Source organism: Theobroma umbraticum, unplaced genomic scaffold (assembly GCF_002168275.2).
Source record: "Theobroma umbraticum cultivar Fairchild unplaced genomic scaffold, ASM216827v3 scaffold_50.0, whole genome shotgun sequence".
Classification (NCBI taxonomy): Eukaryota; Viridiplantae; Streptophyta; class Magnoliopsida; order Malvales; family Malvaceae; genus Theobroma; species Theobroma umbraticum.
The window spans coordinates 4,804,980-4,831,903 of NW_018397261.1; the positions used below are offsets into that span (position 1 = coordinate 4,804,980).

Here is a 26,924-nt window from a genome sequence, read left to right on the forward strand (position 1 = left end):
TTTACCAGGAAGAAGCCAACAGATGAAATGTTTAATGGAGAAATCAACCTTAGGAGTTGGATATGCTCTTCATTACCTCATGCACTAGACAGAATTGTAGATGCCACTTTGCTGCGGTCTGATAATGAACACTTAGCTTCTGATAAGACGAGATGCATATTATCAATCATGGAAGTGGCTTCTTGTTGTACTGCAGAGTCGTCTGATGAGAGAATGACTATGACAAATGTTAAAACCAAGCTCATTAGGATCAAAAAACAGTTTCTAGGAAGCGAGGTATTAGTTGCATTATGGAACCTGATTTTCTTGAATGATTTTGCTTCACTATATTTAAAATTTTGAATAGAATTCTGAGTTCAGGCATGCCAGCTAATAGTTACCATTCAAGCATAGTAACATTTAAGTCATTGGATCTTAGCCGTGGGTAATGATCACCATGTTATGTTGCATCCTCTTGTGGACTATAGCCAGTTTATTCATCAGTGCAGGTGGAAATACGATGTTAATATAAAATCACAATATTGAAAATCCACATAAAATGAATTTGCCTGAAATTAAAGGAACAAAAAAATATTAAACCCTCCTAAGTATACAACAACGCAAAACAACGTTGATATCATAGGGAGTAATCATGCTTAGCTATGAAGATTATTCTCAAATCTGTGCCAGAATTAGCATCGTAGCCATCAAATGTTGGAAGGCTATTACAAGCGACCCAATTCCACGAACGACAAAACCACTTGAAGTGGGAATAACTGTTGAAGGATTGTTGCTCTTGGAAGAAGGCTGCCGAAGGGTAGCTCCAGGCTGTGCTTCAGGAGCACCAGCAGTTGTAGATGCTTGATCACCCTCTACATTTACTTGAAGCTTCATCCCTCCTAGACAATGCAACTGGTTACCACAAACAAAATATCTAGCACCAGCTTTTGACAACGTTACTGTTGTGTTCCCATTTGAAAATGTTTTCAGAGTATCTGTTGTGTTGCAACTTTCAAAAGTTTCTTTCCTTACCTCGCATACACTGTGATATGATGAGTATTGGAACACTACGAGAAACAAAAACGAAAGGCGATTTGTCACTAAACTCAACCGGCAAATATCAAATCTTTATTTTGAGGCAGAGAAGGAAAACAAAAATGTAAATCTCAATTTGGCAAGAGGACACTTACATAGAACATCACCAACTTTGAAACTCTTGTCACTAGCCCATGAATCAATATCAGTGCTTATGTCCCAGCCCGAAGTGTCCCCAACCACGTATGTCGCAGCATCACTTGTTAATGCAAAGCAGAAAATAGCAAGAAAATATAGCAGAATCAGCTTGGCCATGAATGAGAGATTAACTGATATATTTGAGGGGATGAAGTTGGCAATTGTGTGTGTATATATATACACACACCTGAGGTTTGCTTATAATTAGATGACCTACCTTCAGAAATGCAAATGACATTTGTTTGTTGAATTGTAGTATCTGTTATTATTATTATTTATGGCATTGAGTGAAGGAGTAAGATATCTAAAATAGCCCGACCCTTTTGGTTCTTTCCATTGGTTTTTGTTGTGATTGGAAACAAAGTGGTTAATTTGTTGGGTTACATTAAAATGGAGGTCATAAAGGGTGAATTTCCATCAACTAAACAATTTCTCCTGAATTCTATTAAATCGGGTGCCTGGAATGGCTGCTCTGCTGTTAGTCTAATTAGACCACGAGCTCTTCAAGCAATTGAATTGCTTAAGCTTAAGAGTAGTGTTCTGTAAATGAGAAAAACTGTTCCATGATTAAGCACGTTCAAATTGTTCCCTGCACTTCAAAACGGCTTGTAGCTCAGGATTTTCTGACCTAGGCTGATTCCTTTCTCTTCATTGGTTGACAACAACTTTTCTCTGTTGCCATTTGTTTGTGTTGTTTGGAATCTTACTCCTGATTTGGTTGCTCAAAGGAATTTAAGGTCGTACAAGCAATTGCCTCATCTTTCTTGCAAGACTGGACATGGCCGACCTGCCCAAGTCAATGGGAAGGGCTTTGGAGCTGGGAGAGGTTTATCTGCCTCACCAGTAAACTTCACCCTCACCCACTCCTCACCAACTTTGTGGGCTAAAGCCCATCATCGAAGTCTTTTTCTATGTAATATGTTTCTGTTTTTGGCCTTTTGCCCCCTCCATAACCATGAGGATTGGACAGAGGAGGGCATTTTTTTGACTTGCCTTTTGTCAGCTGTAGCCTTTTGACAAATCAAAAACTAATTAACCTTGATATAGATGCCGTTTTCTGCAATTGCTTTAAAAGGAGATATCTTTACGTAAATTAAACGAGATCGAAAGCGCCTTTAAATATTATGCCCTTCTCTTCCTGGCCCGCGCCTAGACAGCACCTTTCGCCCTAGAGCTGGAATAGTTTGGAAACGTGGGGGAATCTTGGACTTCCAGCCTTGGTGAAGTAGGTGGCCTGATTGGAGAAATCATGAGACTGTGAGATGGTGTAGCGGCTTTGATAAGGGAAGTCGGGTTGGAATCCAACATGCAAAGTTTGGGTCCTAAATGGGCTCAGCTTGGTGACTCAATTAAAAATTATATAAAGAAACTCTTGGCAATAATTAAATGAAACATTATAGAAAAAAAAAACTTTATAAAAACTAATACAATGATTTATCCTATCAATTTTGATAATGACTTCTGCTGGACATAAAAAAAAAACAAACAAAAAGTTCAAACTTTAGGTACAAAAGCTATTTTTTTTCTTATGTGAAACATTAAAAATGAAGACGTGTCATTTCTTCTCAATTCTCATTCATGAGATAAAATTGCATTTGGATTAATGGAATAACCCTTCTTTGAAATACCTATTCCAAGAGAGTCTTGAATAACCATTACCAAAACCTCTCTTGGTAATAGCCATTTTAAATTATTGAGAATAAGAGTATGTTTGGTTTGATTTTTTTTTTAACTTAAAAAAAGTTATTATAAAGCTTTTATGAAAAATAATAACTGTTAAAATTAAGTTAAAATTATTTGATAAATTTACTTTTATAAGCTCTTTTTCATAGATAAGCTGTTTGGTAAAATAACTTATATAAATTTTAATTTTAGTTAAAATTACTATAAAAAATATTTAATAAATAATTTTTTATTAATTACAAATTTCTTTGTTCAAAATAAAAATATTTTATTTTATTTTTTATCTATTTAAAATAAATTTTTAAAAATATAAAAAAGATTTTTATATAACATAAAGTTTATAATTAATAATAAATCATAAAAAATAGTTTCACAAGTAATTTATATGTAACACATAATTTATAAATAATTTTTTATTGAATATTAATAGATAAATAATATCAAGAGAAAAAAATTGAATCAAATAAGAAAAGTGAGAGATGAAAAAAAACAGTGAGTCAACTATTAGAACCTTTAATCCTAACAAAGGATAAGAATTTAAAAAAGAAGAAGAGAAGTCTACGGTGGTAATAATATTTCAAAAAAATCACGTCTAACTATTAATGTTTTTATCAATAAAGTTCATCCCGTGAATAATATTATCTCAACAATCATAATTAACAAATATTATCTCAATTTTCATCTAATTTATCTAAACAACTATTGACTTATTTAATTAATTATTTCAATCATAATCATCAAATATTATATATAATATAAATAAATTAAGAATAAATAAATATAACATAATTATTATGTCAAACAATAAATTGAAAAATATAATCTAATAAAAAGAGTTTTTAAAATAAAAAAATAAAATAAAAAATAGAAAAATTTCACCGCTACCGTCCTGCACCGTGCACACGACCCAATGTTGCCTTCAAGCCGTCAAAATTATCTTTGCTTTTTCTTTTTCCTTTTTGTTTTTTTTTTAAAAAAAGTCAATTTCAAAAGTTTTCACTATAAACATCTGAATCAATCTTGACGGAAAGGATGCCTCCAAAGAAGAGATTTTAATATAATATAACATTAAATGGGTTTTCATATTTAAAAAATTACGTGTTAAATTTTCACGTATCTAGTAATTTCATGAAATTCATTCAAATTCTATTAATTTTGATGAAAATTGAAATACTAATAATAAAAATAAAATTGAAAAACCTTTTTTGAAATATCCAAATGTAATACAAATGAATTTCATAAAGTGTTTTGTAGAAAATCATTAATTATCATTCCCAATGAATTCTCGAAAATAAAGTAAATAAGAAAAAATGTATTAAAAAATTATTTTAAATTAAGCAAACCCATAAGTGTGTTTTAATATGACGTAAGGAAAATAAGCCAACCATGCCAATTTCAATTGTTTTTAATCTTTATTTTGATGATATGACCTAAGTGGCTCCAAATTTTCCGGTATGAAAAAGACGTTACACTGCAATTAAAACTGTTGGCTTCTCTCCGTAGCGCACAGTTTTCCTAGCAAGTTATTTTTGCTACTAGGCGATCGTATACCGTAAGGAATAAGGCACAAGGAATAGCGCACAGTTCATCTTCAGCATGGTCATAATAATCTTGATTCTGAGACCGCCACTGTGCCTGTTATTGATTACTCTAGGTTGAGACAAGCTGCTACTGATGAACATAACAGTTGATGCCGTCACCACACAAATCGGTGATGACCAAAATTAGTGCAATACAGGCCAAAACATATGCGTATGTTTCATTACTTGTGCAATCTTTTACTACAAGGTTCTTCTCAGTCAATAATGGATGGAGCACTGACTTAGCAGCTGAAGAGAAACTGAAATTTGAGATAGGGAATTAGAAATTTCAATTTTTTTTTTTGAGAGAAGGAAGATTTAAATTCATGTTTTTTAAATAGAGAGATTATTTATTAATTAATCAGTAAAATTGTTCAGGTGCAGATTAAGTTCAATATTTTCATAAATAAATTCAATTTTGAACTATACTATATGATTGAGAGGATTATTTAGTAAATATTTGACATTGATTTTAGTTGATCTTCATTCAATTAAACAAATGCAATATATTAGAGTTGAGAAATAAGCATCAAATATAAAATTTATATGTATATTGCAAAATATTAAGAGAAATTAAAGTGAAAAGTAATGAATCTGACAAAGTCTAAACGAGGCAGAAGCCAAAATACTCGGTCTTAAATCCGATCATAATGACAAAGTTCACATTCAGGGCAGAGAGGGAGATCCTCTCTAGAATTAATAACACTTGCCAATTTCACCCAATCTAAGAATTAATCTGATTTTCTATAGGAAAAAAAAGGGCCAACTTTTTTCGGAAAATTAAATAGACACTCATAAAGTTACATAGACATTCTTGTTTCTTTTCTTTTTCCTTTTATTTTTTTTTCTCTAACCCATTCTTAAATTTCATGCTTTTTGGTACGAAGCAGAAAAAGATGTATAGATCAGCAAGCTGGAGCCGAGTTTCGGATGACTATTACTCGTCGCCCAAGGCGGGGACGGGGCTGAGAATGTCATCATCGGTGGAAGGCAATAATGAGGTGCCCATGTATGATCCCATCATAGAGATGGCCAAGAAAGAGAAGTCACGGGCTAAGTTTGCAGAGAATGCTGTCCATATAATTCCTTTGGTGCTCCTTGTTTGTGCCTTCATTCTCTGGTTCTTTTCCAATGCAGGTAAAGTTGGTAATTCGCACCAACATCCTTTGATTCTTTGCATACATATGTATATATTCTTGACCTTTCCAGGGGTGTTGGATCACTGGATGAATCTTTCCTGCTTGCTTTATTCCGTTTGCCCATTCCATTGCTCCCTGTTGAATTATGTGATTAAGACAAATAGTACAGAATGATTGACTAATAAATGCCATAATTTGGTTGTTTTCACTATCCTTTTATCCAAAACAAATCATCAAAACAGCCGATTTCCTTAGTGGAGCCTTCATCTTTTACGAAAAGTTTGCCAGAAGTGTTATCTTGGTGTAACAGGGGATAGCATTTCTGTTTTGCATATCTACAAAGTTCCGAAAATTCTTAACATCTCAGAATTGACAAGAGATAGGAATATATACACAACAGTTTAGACATTGAAGAGATTTGTTAAATGATTGTTAAACCCTTTTCTTTTTTCTCTTTTTGGGGAGTCCTGAAATGCAGATGTGGAAGTGGTAACGAAAGCGGATTCAGTGGCAGCAAGAATCGAAGGATTGACAATCGATGGGGACATTGATAATGATAGTGATGGTACTCAGACAGGGTTTTTGCCAATTGCGGATTCGGTGGACGCCGACACACCAAAACAACCTAAAGATATAAAAGCTTCAAGGAAGCTGCAGAATTACAATCTCAAACGATGATTTCCCTTCCTTATTTTCCTAGAAAGATCAATGATATGAAGACAAAGGCAGCATCAACTCCCCAACGCCAACTTTCCTTGAGGAACATGGGAGAAAAAGGAAAATTATCCAACTCGCCTTCATCCCTAGAGAAAATTCATGTTCATGGTAATTGAAATACATGGTTTCAGAATTACCCATTCCAGAATTTTATATTTTCAGTTCCCATTTTTATCATTTTCCCTACAAAAGTGCAAGTTCTACTTTCTTATAGTTTAGTGAGATAGGAAATTCATAGTTGTTGTATGTATTATGTCCACATAAGCTTAATTTTAGCTTTCACTATTCCATATTGTGAGAGTCGAATTTGAAATTTAAAAATTTCAAGCTCTATTCTTTATCACTGAAATTTTCGTCGGTATTAATCACCTTGCACTCACATTCATGTTTGAAAAAAGAAAAAATTAAGAAAGGATAAAAGGTATACTTTTAAAATTTTAATTTAAATATAAAAGATGGATAATTTTCTAATAGTTTAAATTGTTTAATATAATTGGTTAGCCAACCATCCTATTAAAAATACAAAAGCAAAATAAAAATATAAATTACAGAAAGAAAAACTTTAATTATTTTTGTTGCCAAGGCTAGTATTTGAGAACAAGTTAAACTAATTTTAGATTTAAATCATCAATTATATCAAACTTATTACCTATTAACTAATCGTTTTGGTTTACTTTAAGCTTAAAAATACTAGAAGAAAATGTCATATTTTAATTATTTCTATTTATTGCATTTTTTATTTATAAATTAAAAAACTCTTCAAAATAACTTAATAACAATAACAACAAAATTGCTACTTAAAAACTAACATATGATTAACTATGTGAATGGGTAGGATATCCATTATTTGTAAGATACCTAACCTCAAACCCCATTATTTGATAAGATACTTAAATCTTGTAAATATTCAATTAAAATTTTTAATTATTATTCAAAATCATACTCAGATATTTTAGACAATACTAGTTAAATATCTATACTAGTTAATTTATAAATATTTTAAATTTAAAATGATAATTAGAGCAAATAATGAATTTTAATAAATATTAAATAAATAATAAAAAATTTAAAAATAAAAATATATATAATTAAAATTTAATAATAAAAATCATTACTTGTAATAGTGATAGGATAAGGAGTATTTTAAGATCATTATCTGAACTTGATTATAAAATATTTTAATATTACAAATTGGATAATGCATGATACTTGATCACTAGTACTCTTTGACACCTCTACATATAATGGTAGAAATCAAGCCTAGTATTAACAAATAAATAAATAGATTAAGGTATTGCAAAAAGAAAAAAAATAATTCTTTTTGATAAAAGGAAAAAAAGAATATTGAAAGTAGTTAGAGGAGAAATTGTATGAAACGAAAAACAAAAAGGAGTTAGGGTCGGGATTTGACTTGGGAATTTTAGGACGCCACTATAAAATGCAAACTTTTCGGTGGTGTCGTTAACATTCTTTTTCTCTGTCTTGTCTTTAGTTCCGAACTAAATAAAAACTCAATCTTTCCTTTTTCTCGTCTTCTTGCTTTTCTCTGTTTCACTCTCCTTCACACTACAGCAACAACAGAAACAGAGCTCTAAACTTTTTTGGCCTTTCTGTCAGAACCCGGTCCCATCTCTCCACCAACGGACCGGCCCGCTACTCGGTCGAACCAACAGTCATGACTCCTGAATAGTAAGCTTCCCGATCACCCCCTTCCCCCACTTTTTTTTTTCCTTTCTTTGGTTTGTATTTGTGTTCAATTATGGTTGTTGCCCTCCAATTACTTTTTGTTATTTCCTTAAGATCCGTGATGCTTTTGTTCTTTGCCATGATGGGTTCTTTTACAAAAGCTTCTTTCTATATGGATCAGTTCTCTTTTTTTTAGCTGTTTAATTATGGGTTTTGTTGGTTAATTTCAGTTTAATTTCTATTTCTGATGTCCTTTTGGGTAGCCAACCTGAATTATGGTTTAGTTATTTGTTTAGATCTGTAACATTGATGCTATTAAAGGAATTGGGTGTCTGTTACTTTCGGCAAATTCTACAGCTTTGTCTTTGTGATAAAAATACTATTGCTTCATCATAAAGTAATCTATTTTACTTAAAAAAATATTAAGCTGAATTGTGGGTGTTGAATTCTGATCAAGAATTTGGAGCGAAGAAATGTTGAGTTCAGGTTTCGGATTTTCTATATTTGCTTTTTATACTTTTCTGTCATGTTACTATGAAATGATAACCTTATTTCAGACGGATAATCTAAACTAGATTTCATTGTGTTATAATCCTATGCGTCATGGTAACATGCTTATGCATTTTGTCATACAATGTAGAAATGAGGTTAAGGCTTAGTTTGTGCCTAATGTGATCTTTGAATGTTGGAGGGAAAGTTGGTGTAAATATGCTCAGATTTTTATTGTAGAACAGATTGATTAATATTGTTAGACAAATAAAGATTTTTTAGGTTTTCTTATACATATTATTTTGAGATGTTGTTACTTGACATGTTAAAGGTTTTAATTTTTGAGCAGTGACTATTTGTTCAAGCTATTGCTAATCGGAGACTCTGGAGTTGGCAAATCATGTCTTCTCCTGAGATTTGCTGTAAGCCTCCTCTGTAACAATTACTTTTGTTGCTCTGTTTTCCCTCTAATTTATTATGCTTAACCATTGTTTGAAAATTGGCAATGGTATTCCCTAATCAAATTGCCCATATGAATTAAGCATAAATTCTACTGTCTCCACTGCATCTATTTTACAAGTTTTGAAGTATGCAGAAGAATTTAGTGTTAATTGCGGAAACTTAAATGCTGGAGTAGAGTTTTTGAAGCATGATTCTGAAATTATCTCTGCAATCTGACTACATCTTTTTTCACTCAAATGCAGGATGATTCGTATCTGGACAGTTACATAAGCACAATTGGCGTGGACTTTGTGAGAATTTCTGACCTGTAGGTTAAAGCAGGTGTTTATTCTTATTTGAGTTTTATGTCTTGTATTTTTGTTTCTGTTCTACAGAAAATACGCACTGTGGAGCAAGATGGGAAGACTATAAAACTTCAAATTGTGAGAATCTTTCCCTTATTTATTTGCTTTTCTTTCAGTTCATTGAATTAAACTTGTAGATGGCATTTCTTTGCTTTTGAGTCTCAGGCCTCGTTCTAGTTTGATTCCTTTCCTGGATTTATTATTTTTTTATTGGTTGTGGTGTATACTTTTTATTTATCTTATTTGTTGAATATTTTTATGTGGTTGTTATTTTTTTTTTGACATGTGTTTGTTTTTGCCTGTAAGCTCTGATGCAGAATTTGTCATTGTGATTATGGCTTTATTCTTTTATTATCATGGATAGATTTTGGCTTGGTCTTAATGTGTATTCATTTTGTTCTTTACCATAAGATCTTTCATTCATTTTGGTTTTTTGGGGTGGTATCTTTTGTTTTCCTGTGCTAATTTAAGCTACTGAAGTACATCAACCTCTGCTTTCTTTCCTCTGAAACATGCAGTGGGATACTGCAGGACAAGAACGGTTCAGGACAATCACTAGCAGCTACTACCGTGGAGCACATGGCATTATAGTAAGCTCTCTCTCTCTCTCTCTCTCTATCCATGTGTGTGCATTCCCTTATTTCTTCATCATTGTCCTCTTTTTGGGATGCTTTTTGCATGCTATGGACAAGTTTTGTAACATTTGTTCCACATCTGGCAGATAGTTTATGATGTAACTGACCAAGAGAGCTTCAACAACGTTAAACAATGGTTGAGCGAAATTGACCGTTATGCAAGTGAGAATGTGAACAAGCTTCTGGTTGGAAACAAGTGTGACCTTACTGCTAACAAAGTTGTTTCTTACGAAACAGCCAAGGTAAAAGTGGTTCTCCTATCTGCTGATTATATTTATGAAATTGAATAGTAAAAAGTCACATTGATAATGTTCTATTAATAGGCATTTGCAGATGAACTTGGCATTCCATTTATGGAGACTAGCGCAAAAAATGCTACTAATGTTGAGCAGGCTTTTATGGCAATGGCAGCTGATATTAAGAACCGGTACTTCCTTCGCCCGTAACATTGTGTTTCATCATAAAAAAATTTTATATTAAATGCTATAGATATCCTAATATTCTTGCAAAGTGTGATTAGCATTCAGGAATATGGCATTAAGTAGTATTTCATTATTGGACTTGTTAAAAGGGACTGCTAAAGAAACAGATTCAATTAGCACTACTTTCATCTCATCTGCAGAAACATATACTGCTTCTGATTGCCATCCCCATTTATCTTTTTCTCCTTTTACTACAGGATGGCAAGCCAGCCAGCATCCAATAATGCAAGGCCTGAAATGGTGCAGATACGAGGACAACCTGTTAACCAGAAGAGTGGTTGCTGCTCTTCTTAGTTGATTTTACCTATTGCCCAGCAGCATGGATGAATGTGAGAATAACTTTCTAAATTCTGCTCTCAAGAGAGGAAAACTATGCTACAATGTAGAATGATATGTTTATTTGCCTTTTCAGTTGTTTGTAAGCTGTTCTGAAATTATATTCTTTTGCAGTTTATTGTTAATGGCCTGTACAAATTGGGTTGCTTGAGAGTAGTAATGTTAATTTTATTATTTGTTTACCATATTTCCCCAACTTTTTATTTTTGACATGGAAGCCATAGAAAAGCTTTCTTCAATTGCAATCACATATTCCTGTATGGATTTGAACCATTGCTCGGATGGATGCTTGCTAAGGCTTTTATGTTTCTGCATTCAAGTTAATGGTTTTTCAGCATGAAAGAAAATACATAAAACTTAAATCACAGTAACTTCTGATGGATGCCAATTGCCGAAGGCCATTCACCTGTTCTTTGGGTGATTATTTTGCTGGCTTACCTTACCTTCCTAGAGTTTATGGAACATAAGAGGAGAGTGTGGGATGGGTTGCTGAACTGTTGGCGATGAAAAAGGACACCCTAATGACAACATGAAATATTGAATTGACATGGATCGTGCAATCAAGTGTTCCAAATGCAACTTATCTACTTAATAGTTAATAGTTAGCATTTGTCAATCAACATTTTCTGCTTGTGAAATTTAAGGAAGCTGGGTAGCTTCTTGCCAACTAGAGCTCCAAGATTCTCTACAAATACATGCATGTAAGATATTTAGACGTAAGCTCCTGTTATTTTCTGAATTTCCCGTTCTAGAACAAGCTAAGATGACAGTCTTTTCAATTTTATTTTATAGTTAAGATGATAGTCTGCTCGAATCTCAGTCTTGCTGTGCTTTGCATATGGCCTGTTTAGGCATAGGCTTTTTCAATAAAGAAGAAATCTTAGTTGTTGAATGCTTGGACTTTTTAATCACCGATGGTCCAACTTCTGGTTTCATAAGTGGCACTGGAACTTTAGCGTTAAAAAGATCATTGATTAAATAATTGACTCCCTTTCGTTCTAATTCTACTCAGTTTGGCACCAAAAATGAAAAAATCAACATCACTAGACAAGTTTTTTGTTTCAAATCACACTAATGGATGATGCCTGAGAAGGCATACTTGTATTTTTTGATGATTGAGGAGGCCCAATCTTAAGCTCCAAAAGATCTTTTTCTGCTGGTGAAGCACCAGGGCCTGCTCGAAGCATTCTGTGCTGAACTGACCATGGCGAAGGTATACCAGAGGGGTGAGCAGCAGGTGCGCAACCTAGAGCTTTAGCCATGTAACCATAATGCAGCCCTGCATAATTCATTGCATGGAGAAATGGCAGTGAAGGCATCATTTTAGCTTTTGGAAAGCCTTGTCCATTGGGAGCTCCTCCTGCCTGTTAAATTGATGAAGTTTTCTATATGAGGTTATGGCATATCCAAGGGGAAATTATGAATTGCTAATAGCTCCTTACCACGGGTTGAATCCTGTGATAATAAGTTGGAAAACCATGAGATGCAGTCAGGGACGTCACTGCACCATCATCCAAGCAAAGATGTGGAAATCGGTTCACTATCTGAGATGGTGCTTTAACCTGGTCACAAGAATCTCTAGTAGTTTCTTTTGCGGGGGAGTCCGGAGGACTTGCATTCTGTTAAAACCACGAACTCTATAGTCATGTACATGAAAACATTAACTATAAATTGTTGCTGATAAGTGAGAGAGGGATTAAGAGATATTACGGATTCGAGTTGTTGAAAAGCCATATCAAATAAGCTTGGTCTGCGTTTCTTCTTATCATTCCCAGCCTGCCTCAAGAAATACTTCTGCGCGTGGCTAGCAACTTGCGTTGGGGTCCTTGTGGTTACAAATTTCTTTGAAATCCCTCTCCAATCACCTTTCCCCAACTTCCTCAAACCTGCCAAGAAGATTCTATGCTCCTCTTCCGTCCAAGGCTTCCCTGAGCAAGAGCACAACAGATGTTACAATAATTTACAATATATCAGAAACATGGTAAAAATAACTCAATAATGCTATCCCAGATTAGCCTGTTCATGTCAATACTTTGTTTATTTATGCTTCATTCAATCTGTTCCGATCTAAAAATAATAACGAGGATCCACATAAATTCAATGGTTAACCAATGCCAGCCGCTTCTTGATAACCAATTAATGCTAACAAGTTCAAATACGTGATGATCAAGAAACTCGTATTACATCACCAGAAACGCCGATGAATCTCCCCCAAAAAAGAAAAGGCTGAATACAATAAGAGCAAAATGAAAAACAAATAGGGATACCTCTTTTTCTTCCACGGGCAGCGTTGCTTTTCCTAGAATGAATCTGCCCATCAGACAAGTACCCGTCGTCCACGGAAGGAGCATTGTTATCATATTCTGCATGATGAGACCGCAGACTCTCCATGCTAAAACTCTTTTTCATGAAACTTCCTTGCTTTTCCACGGCAGATATATTCACACCGAAAAGCTTGACACAACCCTTCCCGTGACAAGTTCTGGAATTATGGCCATTATGTCCACAATGAGAACACTTTCTCCCTGTTTCTTTCACCATTCGCTCTACGCCTTCAATTCCTCTCTTAGGGGCAGGCACTTTATTCGGTTTATAACATACACACTCATATATATATATATATATATATATATTGAATTCAAACCCTTGTTTTTCTCTCTGATAAACCAAGCTCTCCTACAGGCATTTATAGCCGCTTTATTTTTGCCAATTCCTCAACATGGCAAGATTTTCTTAATTTTATTTCTATGTAAAAACAGTCAAAGATACGGTTGAGTTTAATTAGCTAATACTGGGGCAACCTCGATTTTCAGGCCCTTTGGATTAAAATTAGCTTATCGTGAATATTGTTTTATGTTATCAAATCAACGCTTTGCCAAAACTCCGGTACGCGTCCCTTCATTCTATAATTAACAGTAATCATGTATTGATTTTCCCTAGTAAAAAAAAATCCGAATTTTTCTGTTTATTTAGAGTAAAATTAATTAACAGATAATCTTCCATTACAGTATGTTGACAGCTCAACCTAGCTTTCTTTAACAATCTGGATTTACTTATATCACTTCGATACTGCTAATTCTCCAATACAACTGCAGCAGTATACTACAATAATTGTATCACTTTGGGGGCATCTGATAAATTTATTATAATACAAAAAAAGGATATTCTAATATTTAATTAACCCCATAATTTACGATACAGATCTTATTGTTTAATGTAAATAAATTTTTTACCTAAAACTTACTTCTTTAAATAAGCTGTGCCAAAAATAAGATTAAATCCATGTAATAAAATAAAATCTTTTACTAAAATTCCGTTGTTTTATTACTGTATCAATCCGATTCTGTTTTAGGTGTGTAGGTGAGGAATAGATTGAGTTAGATTTCTTGCTATATATTGCTTTATTAGCATTTGTTATTTGGTTTTAAGTCAAAGTTTGAATTCTGATTTATTTTACTATATATCTTAATTTTATTGTGTTACTTCTTTTACCTTAATTTAATAAATTTTAATTTTTTATTAAATATCTATTTAAAAATAATTAATAACGATGTTAAATTCTTATAATTAAACTTTGATAGTATAACTTTTTAGTTAATGGTATAATATGTCAATTAGAATTTTTTTAAAATCACATACATAATAATATAAAAAAATTATTTTTTATAGAAGATATCAAAAATTTATTTTCTTAAATTTTAAAAATATTAATTATTATTTAATTAAAATGAAATAAAATATTTTTTTAGAGAGGTAAAAATATCTAAAAAGTAAAGACGATTATTATGCATCCGGTCTTGGCAAGCCGCAGGTGAAATTTGAGTAGCAACAACGTAAAGCGCTATACCTAACCACAGAGAACCAAAACCGTTATTTAGATAAAATAAAAAGTTAAAAAAAATAAAAAAAGAGCTTCGAGAGTGGTGAGCGAGTAAGCCAAGTAAGCCATTATCAAAACGCACAAAAACTCACACACTCGACGCTTCTGTCCCTTTTTCTCGATTTCTCCTTTGAAAAAGGGTTCAATGTTCAATTCCGATTCGAAAATAAAAAGTTTCTCTTCCTATTTTCAAGCTCCCAATTAGGGTTCTGACTTTCTCAAAGGTTAGTTCATCTTCTTCTCTTAATTCCCTTTCATTTTCGATTTTTTTTATTTGCTCTGTTGTATGCCTTTTTTTTTATTATTATCTTTTTCAAGTCTTAACTCTCTTGTTATGTACTCTTCACCACTTCTCTCATATTTTCTATTTCTTAATTGTTGTTTTGGAGAGATTGAGGAATGTCTTCAGGAAAAAAAATCATTCGAGCTTTAATCTGTAACAGAAATAATTTAAACTGGTTTATATTCTATGATATTTTGAGTGGCTTTGTTTTTGTTAATATATGCATTTCTTGATATAAAATTCATTTTAAAATTAATTAGAGTTTTACGAGGTTGGTTTCTGCTTTGCAGGTTTGAGGTGGTTAATTTTAAGATACTTTGTGGTGGAAAAAAGTTGAGAGAAAGCTATGATACTATACTTAAGCGTTAGCTAATAAGAATGCCGGGCATTCCTTTAGTGGCTCGTGAAACCTCCTCGTATGTTCTCTCCGATTAAACATATCTTTAATGTTTTCCTATTTATCATGCCAACATGTTGTGGTAGTGTTTATGTTTGGTATTCAAGTTTCACATAATTATCAGCTTACACATTTTGGCCCTGGTTCTAATTATGTCGTGGTAAATTTTTCGTGGATATATGATAATGCAAACAATGTTCATTTAAAGGGCATTGTTATAATTTCTTGTTCCGAGTCTAATGCTTGATGATTGTTGGTCTGTTATCAAATTTTAGTTTGTTTTCATATTGTAATGAAGTATGGTTTGGACTATGCCTATCTGGTTAAGTTCACGAGTAGGGGTTCTAATTTGCATTTCTATTTTCTAGCTATTTAAGAAGCACAGATCAGATGTGCCGAGAAGATTCCCGCCTGCATTTATCTGCAGAAGAGGAAATTGCTGCTGAAGAGAGTCTATCTATTTATTGCAAGCCTGTAGAACTCTATAACATTCTTCAAAGACGTGCTGTGAGAAATGTAATACTTCTGCTTCTTGTTGCATCAGCCATTTTATGTTTTTATGTAGATTGACTGTGGCATTGCAGGCAGTTCAAATTTGGCCTGCTGCTTTGAACCACCCTTCTTTTCATTGGAAGAGATTTTCCTTTATTTTTAACATTTATATTTGCAGAATTTACTCTGCCTATTTATATGTGACCATTTTTCAGTGGATTCTTGTTTTTTTCCTTTTATGCAGCCATCATTTCTTCAAAGATGTCTGCGTTACAAAATTCAGGCAAAACACAAAATGAGGTAATAGTTTGATTTGCTAATTGTAAATGATATATTTCTGAAGGATATGGTTGCAAGTGCTTACTGTAGCATGTCCGTTTGTTTCCTATTATAGTGTATCAATGGGAAAACTTCAAGGGCATATGGACCTTCATTGGTGCCTTTTGGTGGTTTTGGAGAGAATATTTGATGGCATTTAAGATAGGCAAATCTGTTATATGTTTTTTTATGTTTGACAATACATATTCATAAAACAGAAATTGTTAGAATTAGTATCAGTTTGGGAGTGACAAGAAGTTTTTTTTTTTATTACTATAGAATTATATTCTATTTTTTGTGTGATTTTGAATGAATTTATTAAGTAAAATTTTGATGATCATTTGTTAGTTAATGTTGCTTGTTGGTGGTGTATTGGCTTATTTGCTTTGGTTAAATTTGATATATATGTATATATATATACATACATACATATATATATATACATACATATACATACATATATATAGGTAACTTCGAGGTATTAACTACATTTTTTTTGTGTTTTTGTTGATGACCTTTTTAATTGAATTTTGCATGATGGTTATCTCTTAGTATTTGCTTGTTGGTGTGCTGTCTTGTTTTCTTTGATCAAATATTTTTGTATGCGGTTAAATTTGAGTTATTAACTGCATTTGCTTTGATTGATATGTAGAATACAAATGACAGTGTCCGTGTCAGGGATTGTGAATGAAGGTGTTCTGACTCAAAGTCTTTTTCCTCTATACATCCTGTTGGCAAGACTAGTTTCTGATGTTGCGGTTGCAGAGGTATGGTGTGTCATTGTGTACATTCAAGCTAAATTCTTTAGTCTGTGTATCTTTTTTTTGTGTGTTGTTGTACTCTTTTTGTAATTCATTTATGATATATTTACTTTTTGAATCCCACAATGAAGTATTCTGCAGTTTATCGTTTCCGTCGGGCATGTATCTTGACTAGCTTCACTGGCATTGAGGGCAGCAATCAAGCTCAAGCTAATTTTATTCTCCCTGAGATTAACAAGCTAGCTATAGAGGCCAAATCTGGCTCACTTGCCATTTTGCTTGTCAGCTTTGGTATGTATTTCCATAGGTCCTTTATATGCAGGTGCATTCATTAGATCCTTTATAACCATTTAATTTTAGAGTGAATTGTAAAAAATTTCTTGAATGTCACTTTGTCCTTCTTTTTCTTTATTTCACATCAGCAAATGGTGGAGGATGCTGCCTATGGGGTAGGATTCCGTTGGAGTCACTATATATGTCATTGGAGAAATCCCCAAACTTGAGTTTGGGACAAAGAGCTGAGATAACATTGCCCGTCGAGATGCATTCTTGCTTATTGAAGGTGTGGCATGAAAGCTTATTGGTTATAATTGTTTTATTCTGGAGTGCTGTTCTACTTATTGCTTAGCTACTATTTCAGTCAATTTTTTTGCCAAAGTGTTGTCTAAGATGCAGTAAAAGGCTTTGCTTGGTTGTTTTTGTGTTTATGGCTGAGTCATTAATGTACCAGTCCTAGGGCATTGCTTAAATTCTGCTTCTGGGACGATTTTATTTGATTATCTTTTCAAACATAAAAAACATTTTTAAGGAATGATTCTGGAGTTGAATCTTGGGCCTCTGTTTTTTGTTCTTTGGTGCTTTCATTGTGAATATGTCTGTGATATTGTTCAACTATGCTATCTCTCATTCCGAGCTTGAGAATACATCCTAAGCTCAACTTGAGTTGAAGGGATATTGTGAACTTCTACCATGTACATGTACAAGTGCTTCAAAGAAAATTTTGACTGCAGTTTGAGAAGCTAGTAGCAACAGAGAAATATTTGTACAATGGTATCAAAGGATTATAGTGTAGTATAGTGGTTGACACAATTGGTATATATAAGTAGCACAGGCTCTATGTTTTTGGGTTGTTGATTGTGTTGCTAAAGCATTTGCTAATTCAATCAGGTTCCCCTGTGCTTATGTGTTTCTTTCATATTTGATTAAATAAAGATCTAAACTGGCCAGGGCACTTTGTCATGAGCAGTCTTGCTGCTTCTATTGTTGCTGGCTGCTAGTGAAATGACACTCTAGCCTTGTGTTCAACTTGCATTAGATTCCTCAATATAATCAGTATAGAAAATGGCAATGAATGTTCAAGCAGTGATGATTCAAACTTGTATAAATGTCTGAATTACTGTTATTCTTTTTGTTCCTGCTGCAGTTGAATTGTTTGAATGAGGACAAATGCATCTTAATCCAAAATTCCAGCAATTCTTTATCAATGGTATGTCCCTGCTTTCATATTTTCTCGTTTCATTTAGATTAGGCATTTCCGATTTTCTCGATATAGTTTACTTATTGTATTTATTTCTGTTTGTGCTCCAAAAGAACCAATCACTGCAGCTGCAGGTCATCATTTCTGCTGAGGAGGCTGGGGCAAAGGAAAAATCTCCCTATAACTCATACACATGCAGTGGCGTTTCTTCTTCATCGCTGTCTCATATTATTCGGTAATCCTCAATAGTAAATAATTATTATTAAATGTAGTTTTGTTGTTCTAATCATACTTATGACCCTTTCTATGTCCTGAAAAATTAATCATGTTGCCCAATTTTGCCTATTGTCCTCTATGTATGCAAATAATCTTGTCCTTTCTTTAACTAGCTTGTCAGAACTCTCTATCTTTCAGTCTCGTGTACTCTCTTAATTCAGCTAAATTATAATATTGAGATTTATTTATTCTTGTACTAACTTTTGGTATTCCAATGAAAGTTATTTTACAAGAATGTGGTGACCTGAAGGAACTAGATAGTCTGCACCTAAGTCTAACATGAGGGATTTTTTGTTTGTGATGATGGTATGGCAATTATTCTGCTGAGACTGCCTAAATTTATTATTAAAATTCTAATAGCTATAGATTGTATAGCAGAGTCATTTGCTTTATTTCAAGCAGCATGAATTCTTTTGTTAAACATTAGGTTTATGATTCTGGGATTCAGATGTAGGGCAATGCCATTTACAGATATACTAGTTATGTACAAGTTGCATCATCTGTGTTGCCTGCCAATGTGTCATGGTCCACACCAAGTCTTGTGAAGTATTGTCCGCTTTAACCCCCTAACTTCATGGTTGTCTTATAAAAGGTGCTTCACAGGTTGAAGGTGGTGTGAACCCTTAAATGCCTAGTATTACCTTAGTGCATAGCCGATGTGGGATTCATGGTCCCTTCTAAGACCAGACATCCTCCCTTGGTTCCCCTTTAGGTGCTTCTTTTCGATGTGGGATTTATGGCTTTACTCGTTGGAAGCATATCTCTTAAAATGTGGGATTCACATGGTTCCATGTTAGGACCGTAACATCCTCCCCCACTTCAACAAGGGCACACTGTCCTTAGTGACAGATCACTAGTACCCTAGAGTTTGTTCTGATACCAACTATTACAGTGCACACCAACTCTGGTGATTTATTGTTTGCTTTGGCCTGCTGGCCTTATGATTTTGTCCCACCAAAGATGTTTCACAGGTTGAAGGTGGTGTGAACTTTTAAATGCCTAGTATCACTCTAGTACATTGCTGATGTGAGGTTCATGACTCCCCTCTTGGACCATGACATTCTCCTTTAGGTTCCCTTTATGAGCTTCTCTTCGTTTTGGGACAAGGACCATGTATTCTCTTTGATGTGGGATTCATGACAGCTTGTATTGGAATAGTGTGATTTGCTTAATCTTTATTGTAGAATCTGTCATGTCGCTTTATGTATTTCTTCTCTTTGAAACTTCTGAGATTCAAGCTCTGAGAATAAGAAACGCCTTGGGATTCTAATATAGGGACAAGAGCAAGAATATAGCATAAGGGAAAATGTCCTGCTCTGAAATACCTTGAATGAGCTGACTTTGATGTTTAATTTTATTTATTGACCATTTAAACATATTCATGTTGAAGGGCTTAATAGACTATATAACTTTGTCTTTCAAACCTAGTCCCTGCCTCCAAAAGAAAATTACAGTTGGAAGACAAAAGGATTGTGTATTGCGATGGTGATTTCCTCTTAATTCTCTTTGTAAGAAAATTTTTTTTGCTATTTGGTTCGGTTGAGAGAGGGAGTCATCTTAATTACAGATATACAAGCAACAAGTTACAGAGGACTGAAGGTATATTTCTTAGTTAAACATCTCTTATGTTTATTTTCGTTTTTTTTTTTCTTTTTTTGGGTGGGGGTGTGTGGGGAGGTGTTTGGTTGGGTTTGAATCATATACATGTTTTTGTGCTTTACTTGTAACTGTTTCAAGAGTGGGAGAGGTTGTGACTCAGAATTGCAGTCTGAAATTAAAGATACTATTTTTGGCTGTAACCTATTGGTATTATTAGACTGCTTGGACCTCAAGCAAAGGATTAATTTTCTTCAATCTTTGTGTCTGGTGTGGTAGACACTTTGTCAACTATTAATCGTTACATTTGGTTTTGGAATATTATATAATCTCATCTTATTGATAATAGTCATAAATTCCATTGATTTGCAGTAACTGAAGACTTCTCATGCCCTTCTGCTTGGTAAAATGTGCAAGCTTTAAGGTTGTTCCTTCTTCCATTTTATTATTCTATTATCATTTGAGTCAAATGAATTTGAATTTATAGTACTTAGACTTAATGGTTGATGCTTAACTTTTATATAGGGTCTGGAGTATCACTTGCCAGCATCCCATGATCTCTTCAACTTGAATTTTGGGTTGGTAAACTCAGGAATCTGTGGTGGTATTTGATAATTGATGCTGGCATACCAAAATTAAGTGCATGTTTATGTTGTAGGTAACTGAAGAGTATCAAGCTGTCAATGATGTGTCGGTCAAAACTGACATTGGAGATCTGAGGTGAGACATTTCTTACAAGCCTTGCAGTACTCTATTTGTTAACATAGTTTTATTTTCTTTTCGTAACTGAATTAAAACCAGCTGTTAAGTGAACTGATTTGAACCAATGTTAATGGGTCAGACCCTTTTTTATATTGATACAGTTTCTTTCAAATTTATAGGATAAAGGATACTAATACAATTTGAATTTTATTTACTTACATTTCTCTTGATGTATGCTTCTTATGAATGCTATTTACATGTTCCCTTGCATCAATGTCCCTCTGGTTCATTAGGAGTTGTGTTTCTTTATCTTGCAAAGGTTGAGCATATATATTAGATTTAGTCCCACAAACCCACCCCCCACCCCCCCCCCCCCCTCCCCCTCTTTTTTTTCAGATCGCTATATGGTGAATAAAGACCCTAGCTTCCGTCTACAGATAGACAAGAAAATGGAACCATGCAATATCACTAGTTTCCATATGAATTGCCCTTTGATTGCTCTTCTAATTCCACGTGTATGTATTTTATCAGATTGTTGCAGATGGTGTTGATCCTAAACAACAAACTTCTTCTTTTGGTAAGTTGTTTAATTTGCCATTTTATGTACTAGTGTGTTTCTTTGCCCTCAGGTTATTCCCATGAAATGAAGTTGGTAGCTCATGTGTATGTACAGCTCAAAGCAATTAAGGCGTAGACGACCAAAGAGCCTAGTTGCAAGGCATGTGAACCTGTTTTCTTAGAACCAAATCGCCAGCAGGAGACTGTGAGCTTCCTTGACAAGTTCATGGTATGCCATCTATATTATGATTGCATACTAATTAATTTTTTATAAGAAATATTTGTTTAACTAAAATATATCTAGAAAGGAAAGCTGCAGTACTACAGATGAGGGAAACTGAAACAAAATTATGGACTTAAAAGAAACAGAACAGCCCCGCAGCTTGGCTGAAAATAAGTCTCTTCTAGTAATCCTCTAAATAGGTTGATTGGTGTTTGAAGTGAGATACTGATTTCTGGTAACTCCAATTAGTTTCCAAATTCCGAGCTAAAGCAAGATTTTAGTACATGCTTGGGCCAAGAATCAAATCATGTAGGATGGAATGCAATGGTGCTAACTCAAGTTGTGGAAATGCAATAGAGCCACAACTACAATGAATCTATGGCCAAAAACTTGTTATGATAATTGTTTGACTGACCTGTCATAACTATGCGCAAGCTAATAGACCCTAAAAAAAAAAACTGGGGCTCGCACAGTTAAAGGTAAATCTTTGTGGGGGAACAACAAACAACCCCTAAAAAAAAAAGGGGGGTCATGATATGTCATATTGTGCGCAAAAAGAACAGGCGGGGATGGGGGGGGGGGGGGTTTTTGCTGGGGGGGGGGGGGCGGGGGGGGGGGGGGGGGGGGGGGGGGGGGGGTGGGGGGGGGGGAAACAGTCCCTTTTCATTCCGTTCAGGAGATATATGATCTGACGGGGGGAGGGGGGGGGGGGGGGGGGGGGGGGGGGGGGGGGACACAATGTTTGTGTTATTGGGGATTGTTTTGTTATATGTGTTTCCGGTGGGTGTGTGTTGTGTATAGTTAGGATTTGGCCTTTTTTTCGCTGTGGGCGGTCATGCTAGGCGAAGTTGGGTGTCCGCTCTGACCGGAAAGGTGGAGTAGTAATTCTTCATGTTTGCGGCAGTATGTAGTGCATGGGGGGTTGATGCGCGGGATGTGTGATTGTCGTGCGTGCTAGGGCTTGTCGTCTGGGGTGTATTAGTGAATGTGGTGAAAGGTCGTTCTATGTAGCCCGTTCGGGTTGTGGTGGTAGGTTGTGGCACTTAGGCTGTGTGCACTTCGGGCACGGATCGCGACTCTGTCGGGTCAACAGCGCCCCCCGCGCCTGTGGCCAGGGGGTACAATGCCCGCCGGCGTACATCTAGGTCGTGGCCGCTCCACCTCGCCCCGCGCATAGTGGCTTTTTGTTTGATAAAGGGGGTCGGTGAGCGGTTTGGGGATGTTCGCTAATTGTAATGGTGCGGTTGAGACGGATGCTCTAAGACAAGGAAGGGTCCGATGCGGGACTAGCTGTTATGGAATTAGGTCTAGGAAACCGGAGGAGGTAGGTTAGAGAGAGGTCTGAGCGAATGGGGGAAAATGAGTTGATCACTCCACACGGAGCACCCCTGCACGCGATCGATCTGCGCCCGCCGGTTTTTATTATAACCCGTGGCACTACCACGCCGCCCTCGCCCACCGCTAGAAAAAAGGTGGATTGGTTATGTAGGAGATCGTAATTATTTCGTGAGTTCAGGTTTGGCTTGGTTAGGTAAGTGTGAGTGCGTAGGGTAGGTAGATAAGTATGGGTGTCGTCGGTGAAGTTTAATGTCGTGTATTTGTATTGGGTGTGTGAGGGTTAATGCGGAGCGAGCAGGATGTTGGCTGGACACGTATAGCCCGATGCGATTGTCATTGGAGATGAGGAGGGCGTGTAACATGAATAGGAAGAGTGAGGTACTGGAATCGGGATTGTTGTGGATTTCTAAGAGTGGGGGTGTGATTGTGTGCCAGTTTGCTGCCATTAACGTGAAATCATTGAGCGAGATCATGAGTGGAGTCGGTTTGGGCTTCGGCGCGTATGGGCCCCCCAAGCCCGCGGGGCAGGTCATTTTGCAATATCTCGTTTTAAATAACTGGAATGGAAGGGTCTGCTCAGGTGGACAACATTTTTAGAAATGCTAGAATTGGTGAGGGAGTGTGTGCAACAGTCCATCCATTTCAATGTTGGGGGTTTATCAGGTGCTGCAGACAATCTATTCCGATTCGAAGTGTTCAATCAGGCGAAACAATCTGGCCCCCTGCTGTGCTGCAATTTGCAAAACGAAAATTACATGGAAACGGTCCTATCCAAGAAAGATGTCTTGGTGTTTCTCTATTCATTAGCGTGTTTCTAATCATTCCAAAGCTGTACCGATGTAAAAATGCATAGCTATTCAAATAGACATTGCCTGTGAGCTTGTCTGAACTTTGAAAGATGCTTAGCTTTTATATTAATTTTTTATACAACTTGCTGCATAGGGTATGAACTGGGCAAATGTAAAAGCACTGTTGGATAATTATTTTGCCTAGAGAGTGTGGTGCCACGTAGAGTGGGAGGTACCTCTCCACTCCCTATGTGTCAAGCAGCACTCCATCCGATTCAGGATAAGTCAAAACCCGATACACCGCACATTCTCCCCCTCCATAAAAGAACTGACAAAAAGCTGAATTAATAGTCGAAGATGGAACTTTGTTCTTATAAATTGATGTGATCACTTGGGCTTGTCACTTGTTTAGGTCATTTGCTTCTCAACCATAACTTTGTCACCCTAGAATAAAGGGTTTATTTTTTAACAATGAAAATGGGTTTGATTTTGTCCTTTCTTTGTCTTTTCAGCCGTACACTCCTTCAGAAGCGACAGTTTTTTCACTCACATAGAGCACAGGTGACTGACTACTTTGTAATTTGTGTTTGTTATTTGGTTGTGGGAAAATGCAGTGATATCTATAATTTGTAGTGTGTAAAAGAAAGAGGAGAGAGACAAGAAGAGACGAAAAAGAAAAAGATTGGCTGCTGTTGCTTACACTTATCTCACACACACATTAGCACTATTAAGAGTGTGGATCTAATTTTTGATTTGTGGCCTAGCTAGCTGTCTGTGGAGGGCATATGAAATGGAGTGGGGACTGTGGTTCTGGTTTTCCCTTTGAGATATGTTTCGTGGTATACTTAATATGCCTTTACATTAGTTTTTGTCAAGAGATCTTAAGAAACTGAGTCAATCATGAAATTCGTGACTAATGTCACTTGCATTTTATGCATAAAAATTTCTGAAACTGTATACATCTCTGCTTGAAGCCAATGGCAATAGATCAAGTAATGTCTGACAGAGACAGCGAGGATGAGGTTGATGATGACGTTGCAGATTTTGAAGATCGAAGGGTATGTTTAAGTTTCTTTATTTATTTGTTTATTCTTTCATAATGCTTGTTTGGAAGGACATAACCATTTTGGATTTTGGTCAGTGGCTAGCTAAGAATTGAAGGGTGATGTAGGTATCACAAACACCAGTTGAGAGGCGTAGTCTTTAGACTAATATAGCGCAATCAGAAGCATAGTAAGCACTTTGATATTAGTGGATGGTCCCCAAAGAAATTGTTAAGTGTAATTTATGAAAAGATTTGTTTAGAATTTATTCTCATGAAGATGATTTAGGACATAGGAGGATTACCGGCAATGTGCACAAGCTGGGAACTGAAATCAGTGAATATATAAATAATGATGACATGCAAATCAATAATTACTATTGTTTATAAATGATTACAAAAATGAATGGTGCTCTGAATGTCTGCAATGCCTGGTTTGGGTAGTTAGGGCCCTTGAATCATTTGCATCTCAACTTAATGCATTTACAAGTTTGCATTAATATACTCTAGCATGTCGCAGATGCTTGATGATTTTGTAGATGTAACCAAAGATGAGAAGCAAATAATGCATTTGTGGAACTCTTTTGTGAGGAAGCAAAGGTAATCTTGTCTTTCATTTTTCTTATGGTTTTTGCTTTGTTTCTCTCTTTCTTTTACCTTTCTCACTTGAAACTGGTTGCCAAAATCATGTAATCCATCCCATTATAAGTTCTGTAGCGAAAGGGGAGGGGATCATGGATGTAGGGACATAGGATTGGCCATTCTAATATAAGCCATATCGTCCTTGCATTTGAACTGAATCTGTGAGATACATGGTTTTCTTTCTTCCCCTCTCTCTCTAACTATTGTACGAAAAAGTGTGTTTTAACACATTTCAACCCAGCCTATATGATACCCAGAATTTGTTTTGTTGTTTTGTTTCTTTGGCAGTTACTTATCTCACACATAGTCGCACTGAGTGATTTATTAGTTCTTTATTTGTTTCTCGTATTTGGTTGATTAGTTTTGAATTAGTTTTGTGGTGCCTTCCAAAAGAAAATTAGTGTTGTGGTTATCAATTTGCTGTTTCATTTTTAATAATTTGATATCATCATGGCAGGGTGTTGGCAGACGGTCACATTTCATGGGCATGTGAAGCATTTTCAAAATTACATGGGCGTGACCTTGTCAAAGCCCCAGCTCTCATCTGGTAGATTGCCCCTTTTCTGTTTATGATTAAAATTATTGCTATGTACATGTGCACGCCTTGCGCTTCTACTTTTCTGTACTCCTCTACTGGTCGCTTCATCCTCTTTCGTTTTGTATGCAGATGCTTACTTCTCTTCTGAGTGTTTCTGATTGGTTGATGTATTATATCATGATGTTCATAATAATCATGTCTTCTGCATGTGATTGCAGTTTTGCTTGCCCTTTTCATTGTGTGCGTTGCATGTATATGATTTCATGTTAGTCATAATTTACCATCTGCTGTATTGGCAGGTGTTGGAGATTATTCATGATCAAGCTGTGGAACCACGGCCTCCTCGATGCGCGAACCATGAATAATTGTAATATTATTCTGGAACAATACCAAAAGCAGGGTTCGGATCCTGTAAAAGGCTAAAGAGATGTAATTTATGCTTATTTTTTTGGTAAACAATGATGATGCAAAAATGTCGCTCACCAGTTACATCCTAAGTCTTACATGCCCATTTCAGCCAACTGTTTCGCTGTAGTTGTGTACAATCGACTGGTATAATTCCATATATTTCTTTGTTTTTTTCAACTCCTCCATAGAAATTTCTTTTTCCTTTGTAGGTTTTCAAGAATATTTTTATAAATAGTATCTTAAATATTGTTAGTGTTATTGAGCCACTCTAGAGCAATAGCAATTGTCATAATTCTTAACATTGATCCAAACCCTCATTACCAGTACTTTTCTATTCAAAGTGGCACACATACTATTAGGAAATAAACTATTAAAAATGTTAGCCTGCCGGTTATCATCACAGTAATTCGTATGGGCTTCAATGGAAACATGAATGATCA

At 35.2% G+C, this 26,924-nt stretch overlaps 5 protein-coding genes across 6 annotated transcripts; 3 read left to right on the forward strand and 2 right to left on the reverse strand.

Annotated features, from left to right (window-relative positions):
* Positions 1-534: 534 nt before the first annotated feature.
* On the reverse strand, positions 535-1,342 carry LOC110417612 (Cupredoxin superfamily protein). Its single transcript, XM_021430052.2, has 2 exons — positions 1,170-1,342; positions 535-1,046 (listed from the first exon to the last, which is right to left on the reverse strand). Exons 1-2 carry the CDS (start codon positions 1,327-1,329, stop codon positions 655-657), a joined length of 552 nt encoding a protein of 183 aa, XP_021285727.1. The 5' UTR covers positions 1,330-1,342; the 3' UTR covers positions 535-654.
* A 3,905-nt stretch (positions 1,343-5,247) lies between these two features.
* Positions 5,248-6,507, forward strand: LOC110417611 (uncharacterized). Its single transcript, XM_021430051.2, has 2 exons — positions 5,248-5,612; positions 6,093-6,507. Exons 1-2 carry the CDS (start codon positions 5,345-5,347, stop codon positions 6,290-6,292), a joined length of 468 nt encoding a protein of 155 aa, XP_021285726.1. The 5' UTR covers positions 5,248-5,344; the 3' UTR covers positions 6,293-6,507.
* A 1,203-nt stretch (positions 6,508-7,710) lies between these two features.
* LOC110417610 (GTP-binding protein YPTM2-like) lies at positions 7,711-10,947 on the forward strand. 2 transcript variants are annotated; one of them, XM_021430050.2, is made up of 8 exons: positions 7,711-8,020; positions 8,856-8,928; positions 9,211-9,258; positions 9,343-9,390; positions 9,831-9,902; positions 10,034-10,189; positions 10,281-10,374; positions 10,627-10,947. In XM_021430050.2, the coding sequence occupies exons 1-8, from the start codon at positions 8,007-8,009 to the stop codon at positions 10,725-10,727; spliced, it is 606 nt and encodes a 201-aa protein (XP_021285725.1). In that variant the 5' UTR covers positions 7,711-8,006; the 3' UTR covers positions 10,728-10,947. The 2 variants fall into 2 exon arrangements, with proteins under 2 accessions (XP_021285725.1, XP_021285724.1); XM_021430049.2 differs by having other exon boundaries at positions 7,717-8,020; positions 10,271-10,374.
* A 781-nt stretch (positions 10,948-11,728) lies between these two features.
* On the reverse strand, positions 11,729-13,306 carry LOC110418002 (putative transcription factor At5g61620). Its single transcript, XM_021430618.2, has 4 exons — positions 13,033-13,306; positions 12,476-12,693; positions 12,208-12,384; positions 11,729-12,129 (listed from the first exon to the last, which is right to left on the reverse strand). The coding sequence occupies exons 1-4, from the start codon at positions 13,304-13,306 to the stop codon at positions 11,827-11,829; spliced, it is 972 nt and encodes a 323-aa protein (XP_021286293.2). The 3' UTR covers positions 11,729-11,826.
* A 1,390-nt stretch (positions 13,307-14,696) lies between these two features.
* On the forward strand, positions 14,697-26,661 carry EMF2 (VEFS-Box of polycomb protein). The gene is given in 25 exon segments (XM_089783788.1): positions 14,697-14,869; positions 15,219-15,344; positions 15,694-15,841; positions 16,062-16,117; positions 16,788-16,902; positions 17,028-17,187; positions 17,319-17,458; positions 18,320-18,382; positions 18,487-18,608; positions 19,253-19,259; positions 20,194-20,248; positions 20,618-20,638; positions 20,641-20,669; positions 20,771-20,827; positions 20,904-20,949; positions 20,952-20,965; positions 21,479-21,509; positions 21,512-21,524; positions 21,621-21,665; positions 24,367-24,415; positions 24,619-24,693; positions 24,829-24,912; positions 25,417-25,496; positions 25,996-26,085; positions 26,376-26,661. Coding segments are annotated over 24 exon segments (1,662 nt in total). The 5' UTR covers positions 14,697-14,869; positions 15,219-15,306; the 3' UTR covers positions 26,500-26,661.
* Positions 26,662-26,924: the final 263 nt, after the last annotated feature.